Source organism: Pleurodeles waltl, chromosome 3_1 (genome assembly GCF_031143425.1).
Source record: "Pleurodeles waltl isolate 20211129_DDA chromosome 3_1, aPleWal1.hap1.20221129, whole genome shotgun sequence".
NCBI lineage: Eukaryota > Metazoa > Chordata > Amphibia > Caudata > Salamandridae > Pleurodeles > Pleurodeles waltl.
In genome coordinates this window covers 717,956,847-717,976,117 of record NC_090440.1, presented here as the reverse complement: position 1 = coordinate 717,976,117, position 19,271 = coordinate 717,956,847, and the positions used below count along the sequence as shown (strand labels likewise).

At 41.0% G+C, this 19,271-nt stretch overlaps 1 protein-coding gene across 1 annotated transcript in view; it reads left to right on the top strand.

Annotated features, from left to right (window-relative positions):
• RORA (RAR related orphan receptor A) overlaps window positions 1–19,271 on the top strand; it is a 225,525-nt gene that overhangs the window by 193,796 nt on the left and 12,458 nt on the right. Inside the window, exons 5-8 of the mRNA XM_069223468.1 lie at window positions 258–379; window positions 819–951; window positions 7,339–7,446; window positions 14,276–14,386. Coding sequence (XP_069079569.1) covers window positions 258–379; window positions 819–951; window positions 7,339–7,446; window positions 14,276–14,386 — 474 coding nt within the window. The remainder of the gene's footprint in view (window positions 1–257; window positions 380–818; window positions 952–7,338; window positions 7,447–14,275; window positions 14,387–19,271) is intronic.

Below are 19,271 nucleotides of genomic sequence, written 5' to 3'. Positions count from 1 at the left end.
GTGAAAGTTAAATGTTACAATAGCTCCTCCCTCTTTCACGTGTTCAGCAATGTTGCTGGCCTACTGCGCTGCAGTTGCAGAAAGGCTAAAAGGCCTGGCAGGAAGCAGAGGTAAATCAGGAGAGTAAATTCGAAGAAGGCGAGAGTGGTAAAGAGGCTGCCCACCAAATAAGTTATCTGCAAGAGCTCGGCCATTTCAGATTGCTTGGACACATCAGTGATTTTGCGTCTCCTTCAGTGTTCTCTTTCTCTTTACAGAACATCTTGCTCAGAATATTTCTAAGTCCCACATGGAAACGTGTCAGTACCTGAGAGAAGAGCTGCAACAAATAACATGGCAGACATTTTTGCAAGAAGAAATAGAAAACTATCAAAGCAAGGTACAGTTGTAGGTGAATGTTTGTTGCTATTTTATTGACCCTTTCAGGTAGTGGTTTCCCAGTTAACCCACAACGGGGGATTATAGTCTTTGGTTTTTGTCTTAATTAAAACAGAAGGCTCAATTTATCCCCCATGAGCTGTCCCACAAGATGTTTCTAACTTTTTTGTTTTTATACAGTATCCCGTTAAGTAGTTTATTAATTTATAGGCTAATTAAACACAGATATAGTTTTCAATTAAACGATGCAACACATAGATACCTGCTGTCAAAGGGAAGAATCTGGGAGCTCAAATTTAGCCATGCAGCCCTTCAGTTAGCCATGCAGCTTCAAGAATCCAGGAATCGGTCAAAGTGAGTTACATTTTTGCCCTGTGCAGCGTAAGAATGCTTAAACAAGGGACTGTTTTAATTTATAAAACGTTTCCCCTTTATTACAGCACCGAGAGGTGATGTGGCAGTTGTGTGCGGTGAAAATAACAGAAGCCATTCAATATGTGGTGGAGTTTGCCAAGCGCATTGATGGGTTCATGGAGCTTTGCCAAAATGATCAGATTGTGCTTCTGAAAGCTGGTAAGAGATCTCGAGCCTAACTATTGGATGTTGCATGAGTGGTTACCAAAGCTGTAATATGTGAACGGGTCACATGGAAAGGCATTACTGCTGTTATAGGGAATCTGTGATATGAGAAGCTATGGACGATGAATGTGATAATAAATTGAATTATTCTGATGCACATAGACGTTAACTGTGCTGTAGTGAAAATTGAGTTGTACAGTAATGCATTCTATCTAGAGATTGTGGCCATTAATTTTTCTAAAAGAATGTAGTAAATTGTTTGAATTCTGTTAATTTCTAGCACAAGCTTTGAAATAAAGTATTCATTATATAAGCAAAATCAACATTTGTAAAGCTTTTATTTCTCAAACAAAGCTCTTATAAATTCGAAGAGTTGGATTTGTGCATGCAGGGCAACTCTATGACATGATAATTTTGTTCTTCCTGAGCTTCCATGCAGCCACGAGGTGACCGTGATACAGGTTGTTCTCCTTCGTTGCAAATTGTATGCTAAAAGAAATATAGATAAATAAGTGTCTGGTACAAGTCTTCGATCCGGGAGCCCAACTGTTCAGTGATGCCAGTATCTCTCACAGTCCATCTTCATTAAAACGTTAATATTAGGTGCACAACTTCTTAAACTGGGGTTTCTCTAACCAAATCACTGACATTTCCATTAACATTTCTGCAAAGCTCTCAGCCCATGATATCGATCCGGCTCAGCAATATGGTACGAATAGTGAGAGGTGATAGGGGTGCAGCATCCCAGTGTTTAGTACCAACCAAACCTTCACCAAATTCTTTGCAATCCTGTCAGCTGTGACTCAAGGACTCACATGCCTTCAGCCAGAACGTCATACACAAATCTGATTGAGAAACTGTGCTGCCATGGCAGAGAGGTGGTGGCGGGGTAGGTATTGGGGAGAAAAATGGAGCTAGGCAAATAATGCAGTCAAAATAAAAACAGAGAAAATAAGAATGGGTAAAGCCAGTAGGTTTAGCTTGCATTTTGAGTCCAGATTAAAACATAAAAAACATGCTGCATCGAAAAAAATAGCCATAACTGATTGTTTTCAATGTGCAACTAATTAATGAGCTAAAGAAGATAATTGTTAATTATTCAGTGTACTTTACTGATATAATATAGTCCATGTATTGCAGTGCAGTCCCTCTGCAGGAGGTCGAATGATACATGAAAGAACCAATAGCATGTGATGTGAAAGAAATGCTCCTCATACTGGAGCCAAAACGCCCTCTCTGTATGTTTTAAAGCATTCATAACAGTAGGTCTTTGAGACAACTGCACTGTCGTGTCAGCCCTTAAAACAAAAGGAATGTGAAATGTAGAGAAAAATAAGGGAGAAATGTAGGAAGCTGGCCTGGTGTGTGGTGGACACCTAAGGTGTTGGCACCTTATACCAGGCCCAGGCAACCCCTATTAGTGAATGTAGACAGTGTCTTGGAAGCCAGGGCTCTCCAGAGGTAGCTGCGGATGAGCAGACAAGACATATCTAGGAGACATGCAGAGCTTATTCGTTAGCACAATAGTCACACAGCAACTTATCACACATGAAAGAAACCACACAGTGTTACAAAAATAAAGTGACTTTATAGTAGTAACACAACACTAGATTACTAATAGGCAGTGCCCCTAACTGTAGGTGACAAGACAAGAGTTGAAAATTAGAGAGAACCACAAGACAACAGAAAAGAGACAACTCGAGTGGTTGAAATGATGGCAAGCGCATGAGCAAGGCAATATGTGAAGTGAAACATTACGAAACAAATGGGAGTAAATGATAGCAGTAGATACAGGAAGCGGTTATTCAGAGGTACATGCAGAGCTGAGAAGAAAAGGTGAGAAGAATGGATATGAGGCGAAAAGAAAACCCAACTGAGTCTTATATGAGTAGGATTATGATAAGCGATAAAGATCAAGATAAGAGAAGTAGAGATGACCTTTTGCAAAAGGGGATTGGTACAAAACAAATCTAAGATATGATTGCACAAAGGAATGACCTTTGATAGTGCCACATTTTATATCATGCTTGAAGGATGTCTGTCCCGAGATCTTACCTGGTATTGTTCTGCAGCACCTTTGTAGGTATGTGTTTCAAGTCCCTAGGAATATTGGTGCTGGCCCCACCTCTGCTGTTAAACGTCTAGGTAAATTTATCCTTGCACTTAAGGTGAATCTCACTGACTGATATGAACAACTCCTCCACCTCACCCAACAATTCATGGCCCGGGGATGTCTCAAAATTAGTGGTAGGAATGTCTGTCATACTACACATGTACAAATCTTTATTCGAGATGATGTCTCTTAAGGCTTTCTCTGCTTCTTAAGAAGCCCAAGTGCAAGCGTAGCCCCAGTAACCTTATTCATTTTGATCCCACTTCAAATGTTCTATTTATTCCTAACATCATAGAAATGGTAGTGATCAGGAGGCTACAGGCACATGGGGAGCAAATACCCTGTTGGTCAGTAACCTGCCAGTCTTCTGACTAGCTTATGCCATCGAGAATGCCCTTTTGGATGTAATGGATCCCCTGTTGTTCACTGTAAATGAAAAACATCAATGGGGATTCTTCTGAGCTTTACAGCTGCCTTTAAACCATTAATTATGAGATCCTGCTAAACCACCACAATAGGGGGTGAGAAAAACGGGTCTGTCTCTAATATTGGCAGAAGTCCTTCTTGGCCACATTAACCAGCAGATGAAAATCACGAGTTTCCACTCCTCTATGGAAATAGAACTGCACAACACCATGCTAAATGACCACCCAAGAACACTCATACCGAACGAACCTCTGTTTTGGCTCTATGAAAACTGGATGGAATCTAGAATCTGTAAATTGAAACCTGCTTGGAATGGTGACTGTTGGGACAGTTTACCATGTGACCCATACACGGTACACTGGTGCATACAATTGCTCCTAATGCTTGACTGCATGTGAAACTAGTATCCTAACTTTTATTTTGTCCCCGACATTATGCTAATTTAGCATATGTACAGAGACCTTGCTTTGTCCCTGGTATTGCAAATTCCAGAAACTAGTCTGTGACTTGGAGCACCACACAAAAATGTCCTCCTAGTGGGCATTGGACTACTGTCCATGCCTTGGGTGTATCACATAAAGCAGTGATTCATAGTGGTGGTTTCATGTTTTGTGACTCAGTAGTACAACCAGACCTTTTTCTCTGTGTCAAGGAGAGGCGACCCTATGGGCTCCTTTCATGTACAGTTACACTGTTATGTAAAACCCTGTTTCTTGCTGAGACGTGTGTCTGGGTGTGCAGTGAGTGTGTAGCAAATGTATGGTAGTAGAATTCTGTGTGTTGTGTGAGTCGAAGTAATGGGGCCAGTGGGATTCATTTTGGATGTCACTGAGTTAATATCAGACAGGATGGAGGATGAGGGGGCGAGTGGAAGTTTGCCTTTGTGAGAGAGTCACTCCACGAGTACAATTGTCCAAGTGACTAAAATTGAATATGATTTTACTACACTCCCACAGCATCCAAATCATGATTTTAACTGACTGTATAAAAATTGTAGTTCAGCAAAGACATAAGGTCCAAACAAGCTCACTATTTAAATAGTACATGTTTTACCTAAATTCCACAAAGAACTAGGATAAAGTAAAATGGATTAAAATATCAGAGTCCATGCGCATACCAAGTAGGATATAAACAGCAGTAGTTATTTTTCTGCTGAGTCAGAACACTAGCACAGATGGACACTAGTCATGTGCCACTTAATAAACATGTGATATGATAAGGCCATCAGAATCACTTTGCCATACTCAAAGCGCCTCACTAAGTAGAAATATGATTCTGACCCTCTATGACTGTATGGTGGCTATTTATCATACTGCACCGATCTCTAATTCCTGAGCTTCTCAGTCAAAGGCTTTACTGCATTGTTATACAAAGATCAACAACAGAACCACCCCACCACTCTGATGACAGTGTCTCCTAGTGAAGCCCCATCCCTAATTTCATTTCCATTGCTTGTCATAATTAGGTTTCATCTATCATTATTCTACTAGTTGGGTTAGCTATATTTGACACATTTAGCCACATGATTCATAGTAACATATTTGGATCTCATAATTGCATCTCTTGACATTGTCAGTACAGCACCTGAATGTTTCTCGGCACAACATGCTCAAATTGTCTTCATAATTCCCTGGTGCTTGGCTCGATCTTTGCTTACCACTCTCCCTGCAGTGTTCCCCAAATCTCAGCGACAGGTCCCTTATTTTCTTTCTTTTTGCACAGCCTCTGTAAGTGTCATGATCTTATGCTTTGTATTTTTCATCAACCCCTATGCAAATGACACCCCCACATTCTGTTGCCCTTGGTATTTCTCTTCCCCTCTTCACCCAATTCACTTACTACTTGTCAACTATTCATCATTGCTTAGACTTAGGCTTGACTAATTTAAAGCTGAGGTGTTCTAATTCTCGGTTTCTGCTGAATTTGAACCTATTCAAATCATTTCCCACCCGACAGCAACTCCTCTATGAATTTAGGAGGAACACTTGACTCTACAATGCAAATGCTTGTTCTTTGTAATCTCCTGTGTTATCAACCTAAGTCCCATTATTGGAGACAAGCAGAATGGCAGTCTACCATCAACAAGCTGAAGGCCAATCCAGTTTGCCTGATACATATTGGCAAGAAGGGCTTCACCAAAAACAAGGTTGCAACTTAATTGAGTCCCGCAGTTTTTATAGCTATTAAACTGTTTCCTCATTTTCTTTGTAGCCCAAGCAGGTACAATTACATTGGACCCAAACCTTTCACTTTTCTGGTGACCTCAAACAGACACACGCAAGATCTGCATGATATCACTGATTGCCATGGTTTACATTTGAAGGAGCGCCCCCTCTCTTTCCCAATTCTTACTATTCACTGTTCAAGTCGCTCATGTTAATTGTTTCTAAGCAGGCTGTACAAACTCAATAGGTATAGTCTATGCCCCAGGGTAACAAGTCAGTACTTTGGTGTGGGGTTTGTGATCTTTAATTTCACTGATTAATAGTTGGTATTGTGTTAAATTCAATCCAATCTTTCCATTCTACATTTTAGGTCTTTTACCATATTTTTCATCAAAACACTTCTTAATCTCCCTGAAAAGAAACATTGGGAGCACATATTCATAAGGGCTGCAACAACTTGATAATAATAGTCTTAGTCACAACCGGAGGAACCTTCTGTATTATCCCTTGCAGCTCACTTGGGGAGACAGTTGAGACACATGGGCATCTGAAAAAGCAGAAACATTGAAGCTTTAATTTATCACCTGAACAGTTTTTTATGCCTTTCTCTCATGCAAAATGCACACTTCCTCTCCATCTGACCAAGCTGAAAATGCACTAAAGCCCGACAGACGGCAACCAGGTGAATATATACGACGCCTGACACTAAATATGGCAGCTGGGATGCGCTTCAGGCAGATTAACTAGTTCCAGTGCGCCGTCTCATTCCCCTTTTATCATACAATCCCTCCTCACCACCCCCCCTCGTTCTCCACAAACACATCCTGCCAAGCAAATGCCTACCTAGTTTTGTTTATAGTTCAAAAATGAGTCTGAGCCCCCGCATCTTCACCCTGATAGCACCCCAGGCTTCAGCTGCTGACCTTTGTCTGGAGAAGGTTTAGAGTTGTGGGGAGTGCTCCTTCTCACGCTGACCATACTAACCATTCACGTTTGCTTGCTAGCCAAGAGTAAAGGTAATTTCGCTGGGCAAACTCGTCGGCCACTCATTTTGAGTTGTAATTTTCTTGTAGATCTCAACAATGAGGTCTCTAAAGAAGGGGAGAGGGACACACATCTGTTGCTTCTTGCCTAGTAGCTTGAAACACTCATTCACGGCTACCAAGCTAACGAAAATGTCCAAGCACTGTATAAGTATTTCAGAAAGTGAGATTTATGGTGAAAATCTGCATGCATCGTATAAATAAATATTTTAGAAAGTGAGAATTATGGGTGATAGCAAAACCAGACACAAGAGGACATTACTAGAAAGAGAATTTTGGTTTTATATTATGGAAACCTTAGAAAACATGCGAGCAGGTAACTCCTGGAACAGCCTGGCATGTGAGGTAGGTGAGTTGTGTTCTCTAAAAGGTCTAAATTGTAATGTTAACAAACTACATCAGTATAGAAATGATTGTTTTACTATTGCTTTGAATGCTTTAGTGTAGCATAGTTCTGGATAGAAAGGCCCAGTGTTTTTTCTTACTTGACATGTCTAGTTTTCTGTAATTCGAAACTATTCGGTATTGATACATGCTGTGCATCATATTTTACTGGTTGCCTACTATGTTGGTACTCAATGGGAGTATAGTATCTTGTAATTAATAACACGATTAATATGTTTCTTATGTTTAGGTTCTTTAGAAGTCGTGTTTATCAGAATGTGTCGTGCCTTTGACTCTCAGAACAACACAGTATACTTTGATGGAAAATATGCTTGCCCAGACGTTTTCAAATCATTAGGTAAGATAATATGAAGAGTAATGCTATGCAGGCTTAGACCCCTGTTCTGTTTTCTTTTGGTACGTGGTATGGTAAGTAACTTTTACTAGTATGGGTTAGCATCTTCTACCCTCTATATTGTAGCACCTACAAGTGGCTAGTCTGCCTTTTATAGGACAGAGTTGATAGATACTACTGCAGCACTGCTATTTGAGGGTACATCTGCATCAAGGTCATGCCTCAGAAGAATGGTTTACTTGTCTATCACTGGCCCTTGGATGAAGACTGGTGTAACCATTTGTTCCGCTCCTCTCCATGCTCTAGGACAGTGAGTAATACTTATGTTGAAGAGTTTATGGAGTCTTTGGTATTCAAAGTAGTCCCAAGCTATGATGAGATGGAGTGAATACTGGTACCAGATCTTTCTATGTTGCATGCCACTAGGATACAACAGATTAGGACATAAAAGTGATACAAAATCAACAAAAGAGATCAAAGTCATCAGTTCAGGAAGAACTTCAATTGATGCAGCATTTGAAATCCAGCAAGCATGTCCTACAGGGAATGACTTCCAAAATATTTAATTTTGAATTTAATACATTTTCTTTATTTAGGACAGGGAAGGTGCTGTTAGGATTTTGGCCTACATGTAGCTCTCAGATAAGCTTTTAAGTTCGACACCAGGTGCAAAGCAGGTGCATATTTCTATCCCTAAAGAATTAGAATGAACAATAGGCTGCATATTGCATTGTGTGAGGCTGAGATCAGCCAACGGACCTTAGCCATGTCTTTGATGCAGAGCACTTAGACGTAGAAGAATTTGGGCTTGAGACAATCCAAAATGTTTTTTAAGTCTAAACGAACATTCAAGGAAACATGCTAAATTTTACCTAAATGCTTCCTTTCGTTCATCTTAACAGTAAAGGCTTTAAATCGACAAATGAACACAAAGACCCACTATTAGCCCACCAGACAAGCCTATACCTTGGTGCCCTATTCATGCTTCGAACCACAACCACTAGGCATAATGGAAAACTAGCATCATCTGATAAAAAAAAAAATCCACATTGAACTGAAAATCCAGAACGGCAGACAACAAAACCAGCTACACAGCCCTGTTTTGTCACCAAAGAATCATTTGTAAAAGCAACTTATTTCATTGTCAAAAACAATTCAAGACATTTCAACCCTGATTCATTTTGACCAAAATATATCTTGGAAACACAAAAATAACAATTAGTGTGCAATACTTACAGCTCCTACAACCCAAAAGGATATTAAAAAGAAAAATTGATATGAGATGTCAGACAGTTCCTCAGGCCTACTGCATGCTCAAGAACCTGATACATTAGGTAGTCTACCTGTGACACAAGAAGTCCCACAGTATATCACAATGAGGTAATTAATGTAAAAATGTACATGAAGCCATTAGGTTATACCAACAAAAAGAAGCAGACATTAACTCTTATGCATGCAAATCAACACTTCCTGGTAGGTTTGGTCAGTGGTGCAAGGATGGAAGAATATGACACATGAGTCTTTGCTGAAACAGTTACCGTTTCTGGATGTAACTAACAAAATGTTCCAATGCCAAAGACTATCTCTTAATCTGAGATCATGCAGAACTTGACTTGGTAATTCCCACCACTGCCAGTTGCAGGGTTACTACCAGATTCAGAAGGGCAAAAACTCCAAAAATTGAGAGGGTCCAAATTACTATTCTCCTGTGTATGTGCCAAATTCATAAGATAGGGGACTCAGCCAAAGGACAGGGACCCAAACGTCCTCAAAAATCGAGTATACAGCGTAGAAGAGAGGTAAGGTCCCACACAAAATTCTTGGAGCAGTCAAATTCAAGGTTTATTGCATTATTTCTTCAATCATTATTTTACTTCCAAACGTTCAAAGAAAGACACTTCATTTCCTTTAGCGAAAGCAACATCCAAAATAATGGCACAAGAGGAAGAAAAGAAACAGCCAACACGTGTTTCGCCCCCTCTGGCATTATAAGCCGGGGCTTTCTCAAGGCTGAAAGAAAAAGAAAAAAACTTGTTGATAGTATTGTTAAAATAAAGAAAGATATCAAGAAGCCTCCAAAAGCCACCGAAGTGTGAGCAAAAGAGCAGAATGCTCTGCGGAAAGGATCACCGATATTGTGCAACAGATGACACCGATATAGAAACGCAGTCGTTTTGCGAGTGATTTCATGGTCACTTGATTAATTAGTAAGTACCAAAGGGTTATAAAAAAACAATGATAAAATAGTGGTGAAGCAACTAATGCTTAAATCCCAGAGTGAAAAGAAAATGAACCAGTGCTAGAACCGTTGGTTTTGAGAAATATAAGTGAAGTTAGTTGATGAGACACAAGTAAAGGAATAATTAAACCAAACAAGGTATATCGTAAGCATAAACATACATTTGTGATATAGGTCAATTACTTTTTGTGACAACTATTACTGACAGTTCTTGAAACCTTTCTAATATTAGAAAAAGTAGTCATAATACTCATAATGTCAATTGTAATATAGTTAATTTGAGTGAGCACACACATTTTATATTTAAGCCATCAGAGCATATCTTCGATGTTTACGGGGCTCATTGGTCGCATTTACTACCAGATTCAGAAGGACCTGGATGCAACCAGTAAGAACTATTAAGATGGGTGATAGTGGGATGACATTGGAGCACTTTTTCATTTTCAAATAAAACAGCAAAGAATAAAGGTGAATGATTTTCAGGAGGAACTGTTAATTGTTAACTACTGTATCAGAACTTTCCTAGGTGCTGCAGACAATGCAGATGACAGTTGGCTTGTTGCTTAGTTGTCACTTGTGGGTAACAATATGTGAATTGGGACCAGAAGTACATGCCTAGATCTTAATGATGTTACAAAACAACATTGATCCAACCGGAAAGTTGCCCTTGGTGGCACCCAAGAGTAATATCTTTACAGAGGTGTTGCAACCAGGAGTTTCCTCCTCCGAACCCCTACTCCCATTCAATGTCACCCTTACTGACATCCTGTTCACAGGAGATCCAGTCAATAAGACGATCGTCCACTGCCACCGCCCGCCCTAAGCGACCCAAACCTTCTCACCCAGCACAATATCCCAGAGAGCTTGGTGGTCCACGCCTTAACATCCCAAGGCACACTCCTTAAAGATAGAGAAACCAAAAGTCTGGAATCTTCAGGGAAGATGTTGTTTTCTCCTGCCAGTCTTGCATTGCGGTCTCTGAACGCTGCATGCCTTTTTGGCCCTTACTCCCTCACTTTGTGGAACACAGTTGCACAACTGTTGTCACAGGTCCCAGACAAGGCCCGGGCTGTACTCTCTCAGGCTGTTGCTGATGTGTGAAATGCAGCAAAGTTACCAATACCATGTGGACTTGACACAACTGACTCAATGGGCAGAGCAGTTTTGACGGTGGCCCTGAGGCGCCAGGCTGGGTTGAGGATATCTGGCTTTTTGGGGGATGTGTAAGCTTCCCTTATGGACATGCCCCTTGATGGCACCAGTCCCTTCAGACACATGGCAGATTTGGGGGCTAGAGCTCCTGAAGGACTCTCGGGCTAGGGCAAGTCCTTGGTCTTCTTGGTGGCCCCCCTCCTCCCTTCCAGTCTGCCTTTTGTTCCTTTCGTGGCTATGGAAGGGGCTTCCAGCCATGCCAATTCCCACAGAGCCACACATGCTCCCCAACTTCTGCATGGTTGAGAGCGCAGTACCCACAAGCCTCGTGGGTCAGGTAGCCAGAGGTCCAGTCACTCCATCGCGCCCGGCAGCTGGAGCCTCAAAGCCTTCCTAATCTGCCCTTTTACCATCATGGGCACCCAGTTGGCAGCAGAATTCACCATCACCTGCCCCACGGTGGGCCTCATGGCTTCCTGCATTCTGCTAGTGAAACATGCGAGCTGGCATATGTGGGCTGTGCTGTGGTACCTGAAGTTCCAGTAGATGCACCATCAGGGGAATCTCTCCAACATGATCCAGATCTCAGAGGGAACTGCAGAAGTTGTGCAGTAGTGGCTAACAAACTGCAGTTGGGTCAGAGGCAGACCCCTCTCCTTTCCTCAACCAGATCTCACAGTAGTGACAGATGCATCACTCCTGGGAAGGGGCGGTCATCTGGGAGAGGTATAGATCAGAGGACTGTGGTCTCCGGCAGAAGCAGGACTCCATAGCAACACGCTGGACCTCTGAGTGATCCGACTGGCATTTAAAGCCTTTCTACACTCCATCAAGGGAAGGCTAGTGCAGTTGTTCACAGACATCACTTTCTAAAGTCTTACTCTTTATCCTGTCTCTTGCCCAGCAGGGCTCTGCTCTGGGCACTCTCAAGGGCTATCTCTCTGCCCGTTCTGCTTTCTTGCGGCTGCATGACCAACCCTCCTTGTTCAGGTTCTTTAATGGTCTTGTTCATCTTTTCCCCTTCTTCAGCATTTATAATGCCCCAGTGGCATCTCAATCTGGTCTTAACATTCTTAATGTGTGCTCCCTTCGACAATTGTCCCCTCAGGCTTCTGACACTGAAAACAGCCTTCTCTGCCGCAATTACATCTGCCCGCAGAGTGAGTGAGCTACAGGCCTTATCATCTAAGCTGCCTTACCTCTCTGTCTACCCTGACAAAGTGGTACTTCACACAAGGTCCTCCTTTCTACCAAAAGTTGTCACCCCATTTCATGTAGGCCAGTCAATCACATTGCCTAGCTTTTTCGCTCCTCCACATTCCTCAAAAGAAGAGGAGGGACTCCGCTGTCTAGACCCAAAGAGAGCATTTTCATTCTAACTTGACTGCACACAAGAGTTATGGGCGGACGACCAACTCTTCATGGTGTATGTTGGTGCAAAGAAGGGTTGTGCGGTGAGAAGTACACCATATCTAGATGGGTCGTGCTCTGCATTAAAATCTGCTATGCTTTGACTAAGAAGCAACCTCCTGACAGCTTACCAGCTCATTCCACCAGAGCTAAAGCTCTAACCACTGCATTAGCATGCGGAGTTCCAGTCCTGGTCATCTGCCAAGCAGCTGTCTGTGCATCTCTGCACACGTTTACCAAAAACTACTGCCTGGACAGTCAGGTCTGTAGAGACGGGCCCTTTGCCCCTTCAGTCCTGCAGGACTTCCTGGTTTGAAACTAGTCCGCAGACCCAACTCGGGAGGTATTGCTTGGGTTTCTCTTTAAGGTAAGGAATCTGCAGCAAGAAGTCTCTATCAGATGAACAAGTTACTTATCTTTGTTAACTCTGTCTCTGTTAGAAATTATATCTAGCTGCATATTCCTTACCAACCCATCTATCCTCCCCGCTCTGCAGTTTTGTAGGGATAGGGCTGACCACTTTCAGGGCCTTATCTGTTCACACCAGTGGTCAGTGCACTGCATGGCTCTGCGCTTCTGGCATGGAAAGTCGTGAAAAGTAACTGGCAGCAGCATGTCTGGGTGGCGCCTATTTAAGTACGTCAACGTCACTTCCGGAGCAGACTACTCACGTGGAGCCCATAGACGCTACCTGACGGTGCGCAGGAGTACTGCTCAGGAAAGCTGGGGTACTGCTTCCGGATCCAGTGTGATGCATGGGAAATTCAAAGGTAAGAAGTCTGCAGCTAGATATAGTCTCTACCAGATAAGGTGTTACTGAAGGTAAATAACTTGTTCATTGTTACAAATCAGTAAGAGTAATGTTGTGTTTTATTTTGCTCTAGCAGTGGGTTTTCTTTTTTGTGTCACAGATTGTACTAGAACAGGGGTATCCAACCTTTTTTGTAATAAGAGCTCCTTCTATACAATTAAAATCATACCGAGCTACTAGTGTGCTAATAGCGATCACTTCAGACGAGATTACATTAGTGTTCACCCTGTACAAGATTACCAACAGTGATAACCTCAGTGCATCAGGCAAGGTTGCCAATAGTAATGTGAAAGTGGCTTTATTAGTTTGGAATGCAACTACAAGTTAATAAATGACAGACATAGCTTCAATGCACCTGGCACCAAGGTAATAATTTTAGTTATGTCTCTCTAATGGCTCGTGATTTCAAGTATCTGCTTCAAAAATACTGAAAATCCAGACACTTTTCTCCCAACATAAGCTAAGCACATGAGTTCTGAAAATACACATATTCTTGTCTTGAATGCCCACTTTAAAGTTTTGGGATAAATTTATTAATTCAACCAAGCATAAGCTTCTACTTTAGTAGACTGATCTGCACAAGCGAGCTACTTCAAGGTAGCTGAAGAACTACCAGTAGCTCACACGCTACTGGTTGGAGAAGCCTGCACTGGAACATTCACATACATTGCATACTTGCAAACTGTTATTTTAACTAAAAATAACAAATAATAATAAAATAGTTTTAACATGGTGGCAGTATCCCCAGCTGTAGTACCATGTTGTGCTTCCCGCAGGTATCATAATTTTCTAGATGCCCTTTTAGTGCTTACAACAGTTGTTTCTATATGCTGTGCATCCAACAATTGTGGCTGCCTGTCAGGTGCCCAAAGTTGTTGCTTCATTCTAGTTAACCTACAGTTGTCAAATGATGGGTGCCAAAAAGTTGTTGTCATATGTATGTTGCATGTAAATTTGTAATGTGTTGTGTGCCCTGGAGGCCTTGTGCGCCACATAGTTGCAACAAATGCATATTTTAAGCTCTGACTAAAGATTTAACATCTGTAACACTCCTTAGGTATACAGCAGAATGTCACTTTTGATTTTCCAGTGATCTTGCTACTGTATACTACTTGTGACAATAGTTCCTTACCCATAATCCTCTTATTGGAGCTTGTTGTGTCACCAGGTGAGAGATCTTCGCTGATAATCTAAGCTTTCTCCTTTGTTTACATACACAGGTTGTGAAGACTTCATTACTTTTGTTTATGAATTTGGGAAAAGCCTGTGTTCTATGCACCTGACAGAAGATGAGATAGCGTTGTTTTCTGCGTTTGTCTTAATGTCAGCAGGTAAGATATAAATTGAATCATGCTAGTGGACAAGGAAACAGTAAAGTAGATCCATTAGAATTTTTTTATAAACACTTTCTTTACTCCTATTATTTATTGCACCACAGATAGATCAACCATGCCTGCATACAAGCCTCATTTGTACCGTATTACTGTTTCCACAACCTCACTCTGCTCCACACATTGTTTATAACCCAAAAAGTTCTCATTAGCCTTATAACGTAAGTGTGGCCTCAGCAAATCCTGTTTTTCCTGACAACAACATTATTTCTAAGCCCATTTTTGGTCACTTCTTGGGAAAATGTGGGAAGGAAATGTTACAAACACTGGGCACTAGGCACTAGGCACTAGGCAGTTGGGCATCTTTCTACTGTGAAAGCTGAATGTGAAGAGTATGTACACATGTAAAAGTCAGAAAGCACATTAACCTGGTGAATTATAGATCAAATTTATATGTACATCATATGACACACAATTAAACTGTATATTACTCTAGTGCTTCCAGTGAGACAGAGAGTAAGGAAAGCATATATGTGTCCGATAACTCTATGCATAAATACATAATCCTTATATACATATAATTGCACAAACAGCACATTATGAATCCATAAAGTATTTAATTGAGAATAGTCTCTTGTCAAAGGAATTAAACATATTCCAACATGACATTATTAGGGCCTCTTGCAATAATGTAGTTAATTCTTATGTAGATGATGGTACAGGTTAATAAATAGACAGCACACCAACAGAAATGTGGAATTAAAACGTTCATGAGAAAATGACTTCACTATTGGAAAAACCGACCTGACAGGTGACTAAATAAGCCTTCTCTATAAATATTAAACATGCTTCTTTATGGGAAAACAGTGGAAAATGTAGCATGGATCTTTAGCTTTGTATGAATAATGTACACTAATCATGCACCAAAAAAGTTACCTGCTTAGAAATATTTTTACCCAAAATTTAGCTAGCAGAGCTCTTCCTTTTACAAAAGAAAAATCAATGTCTGTGAAAGAATTACTGTTAGAAACCTCCTGTTAATGTATGACACTTCAGTACAAGTATGTAAAGTTCAAAGAGCTAAAGAAATTCCTTAATTACTGGGAATCCTAAATTGAATGTCATTGCTGACGGTTGTAACTTACATTGTAGGCAAGGTCAAGTATCAGTTTTCCCAAAATAGTTTCTTCATTCCGGCAGATGCTCACGGTACCAGTGTTAATAAGATATTTGCTGAAATGTATGGGTAATGGGTTTTTCAATAGATCTAAAGTCACTTTCTGTCAGTGTAAGGCTTTGCTTGAACTGATATTCAGGCCCCCACCATTTTGGCTCCCTAGTGAATTGACAGTTGTCTCACATCATAACTGAAGTACCACCAGAGAGAACTCTAGTAATTTGTGATAAATGGTTTCAGATTTCCATTTTCTAAGTCACAAAGAATAAGTAATAAGTCTAAATCCTGTGCTTTGAATGAATGGTGTGACATTTTTACTTAGCTTAAAACACAAAAAATGTTTCTAAATTACTGATTTGCTTTGCCCATATGAAAATAAGTTGTTCTGTAATTTAACACGTTTGTAACTGCCTACTTAAAAAATATATAATATAGTAAACACATTATAAATGCATTATGCATGAATGAAATATTTTGCTACCTAACCAAACTCTGTTTAATACAAGTATGGGTCTGCAAGCCCTAGCATGCCTAGTGCTGTTGGTTGCAAGCCACTGTCTTGATATTCGGCCAGATGACAGCTATATCTATGTGATGTTAAATTTCTAATCTCCATAGTTTGTTTTACTGGATGTATCAGTAACTTGCTAACAAGGAATAATATAATGATTATTACACTACTACTGGTTAGTTAGTCTACACTCTTAAAATCACAGTTTTCTCCACAATTGAATCTTTCATAGATTCACATGCTTGAATCATTCCCCGTTGTCGAAGTGGGAGTCCTACAGTTACCTAAAAAGCAGTAGAGTACTACCTGCATAGAGATCAATGTTAGAATCATTCACTTTTACAGCTTATTGGTATCATTAAAAATGACCCAAAGTCCATCCAATCAGGTGACAGCACCTTTTAGAAACCTCACTACAGAGGCTCCAGTCCCTCAGATTTTCTGCCGTATGTCATGTGATGGGAATCTCCCTGAGATCTGCTCAGTTTATACTTCAAAACCGCTACTTTCAGGAAGATTCTTCTCAGGTCTGATGTATTTTTCATTTTGTATCAGCCTAGAATTCTCTGATCATGTCAGAATATCCAAAAAAGGGTTTATCTAAGCCATGCAGGACCTATTGCAAAAAGTGATTAAACTCAGAGGACCCTCACAAAGAGTTTATTTACTGTCTCTATGCAGAGCGCAAAGTCAAAGACTGTAAGATCTGCCATACTTTCTTCCAGAAAACCCTGAAGGACAGAAAGGGAAGACTACTCTTGTATTTGCAGCGGCTTAAATCAAAGGAATACCCAGTTTCTGAAGAAGAGAGTGATGACTGTTCAAAAACTGAGAAATCCCAGTAGAGAGACAGATCACAGGAGGACAAGCCTCCAGAACAGAACAGAAAGACCTTAAAAATTCTCACCCTATGCAAAGTAAAACGTCTGAGATTTTACCAAAGAAAATAAAAGATTCCTCTAAGGTCTCTTCAGAACCTACAACACCAGTTGTGAAGGAAGTTTCTCTCAGGAAAACTTCAAAATCGCATCCTTTATCAAGAGCTGTTCCTGTTAAAAGATGAAAAATGTCTTCACGTCAACGACATCCATAACATTTACTACTGCGGCCTCGCCAATGAGAATTTCTTCATCTCTGCCAACGTGAATGACCGTAATCTCGTACAAATTAACATCAACGGCACTGTCAATGAAGAAACCCCCTGTCTCTCTGATGACAAAACAGCCATCTAAGAGATCGGCACTGTCGACGACCGTCCCATCAATGAAGGCACCGTCGACTACAGTCCCATCGACAAGAGTACTGTCGACAACCACACTTGGCGAGTCACTCGTCGATGATGATTTTTTCAGCCAAAATATCTATCATTGATGATACAATAAAGAAACAAAAACAACTAAGTCACTGTCGGTGGAGTCACCAAAGGCACCTTTAACACCTTTAATGCCTACTTCATTCATGTCACTCTCTGGGACATCTCCAATGAAAGTCATTCTTCCAGTGCACACGTCTCCTAGGAAAAGTTCTCCATTCCTACCAGCTCATCTTCTGGATGAGGAGTCAGATGAATAAGGCCTCTTTGGAGTGGCTCACAGCTCTTCAGAATTTCATGTTACATATCAAGATGACCAAGATGACGACCTTTACTATAAATACCACACATATCTGGGAGAACAGACACAAGAACAATATCCTGGCTACTCTCCACGAGGTCATCAGGAGCAAACAGTTCAGGTGACTCGAGAGTTAATATTCAATCTACAGGACATGCTCCGCGATTATTAAAAACGTTTCCCATAACCTGCTGCATCTGCGCCACCATCGCTCGTTCAAGCACCCATAAGATCTCCACGCCAAGCGCCACTGACTCGCCCTACCACACAGCTTCTGTCAGTGCCTTCCCTGTCAACACTACCTTGGGCAGATCAACCAGCAAACCACACTGACACTTCAGAAGGGGATCAAGAAGAAGGAGAGATAAAGGATCAGACTTCAACCACTACTGAATTGGATGATTATATGATACACCCACCATCTCCACCTCTATCACCTCCAGTGGACTCGCCACCAGATGATATAGGTGGCTTTCATAATATCATGGAACAAACAGCAAAGTGTGTTCAATTGCCCTTAACCACCAAGCAAGCAGTCTGCTTCCTGTATGATTTTAAGGAGCCCATAAAAAAGTCAGTAAAGGCTATACCCATAATAGATTTCATCGGTCAAGAGGGCATTTGCACTATGAAAAATCCAGCCACTGTATCAGCAGTCATGCAGAGACTGAACAAAAAATATAAGTCGCCATATAATGCACCAGCATGCCTATTGGGTCAACCCAAGCCAGACTCTGTTATCAGTCAAGCAGCTCAAAAGCGCTCAAAGAACCCTTCCACAATAATCACAGCACTACCGGATACAGATGGGCACTGCCTTGACTCCATTGGGAAGCAGTTTTCAAGTATGGCAGCACTCACTGTGCGAGCAGCTAATTCCCTAGAAATACTAGGAAGGTTAGACAGGCAAATGTGGTCAGATATGTCCCATTTTATAGATCTTCTTCCAGGAGAATCTAAGGAAAAAGCCAGAAAGAATCTCCAGGAGGAAGAGTGAACCTCTGTGGGGATAATAGACTGCGCTATTGATATCCCCTCGACAGGATTTCATTAGTTAGCAGGAGCAGCTTTTCTCAGAAGGCAGGCCTGGCTGAAAGCAACATCCTTCAGACCAGAAGTACAGAGCAAAATTTTAGACAAGCCTTACAAAGGCGAAGCATTGTTCAGCAAACATATTGATGACGCTCTCCAAGCCATCAAGACCGATGCAGATACTCCCAGATCCTTGGAAACATTGCAAATTGAGAGGCAGCACTTTAGAGGAGCCTTGGGCAAGAGCGCTTCTTCCTATCAAGGAGAATTTCAACCCTATAGACAGCAATACAGGGAGTGCAGAATTATTAGGCAAGTTGTATTTTTGAGGATTAATTTTATTATTGAACAACAACCATGTTCTCAATGAACCCAAAAAACTCATTAATATCAAAGCTGAATATTTTTGGAAGTAGTTTTTAGTTTGTTTTTAGTTTTAGCTATGTTAGGGGGATATCTGTGTGTGCAGGTGACTATTACTGTGCATAATTATTAGGCAACTTAACAAAAAACAAATATATACCCATTTCAATTATTTATTATTACCAGTGA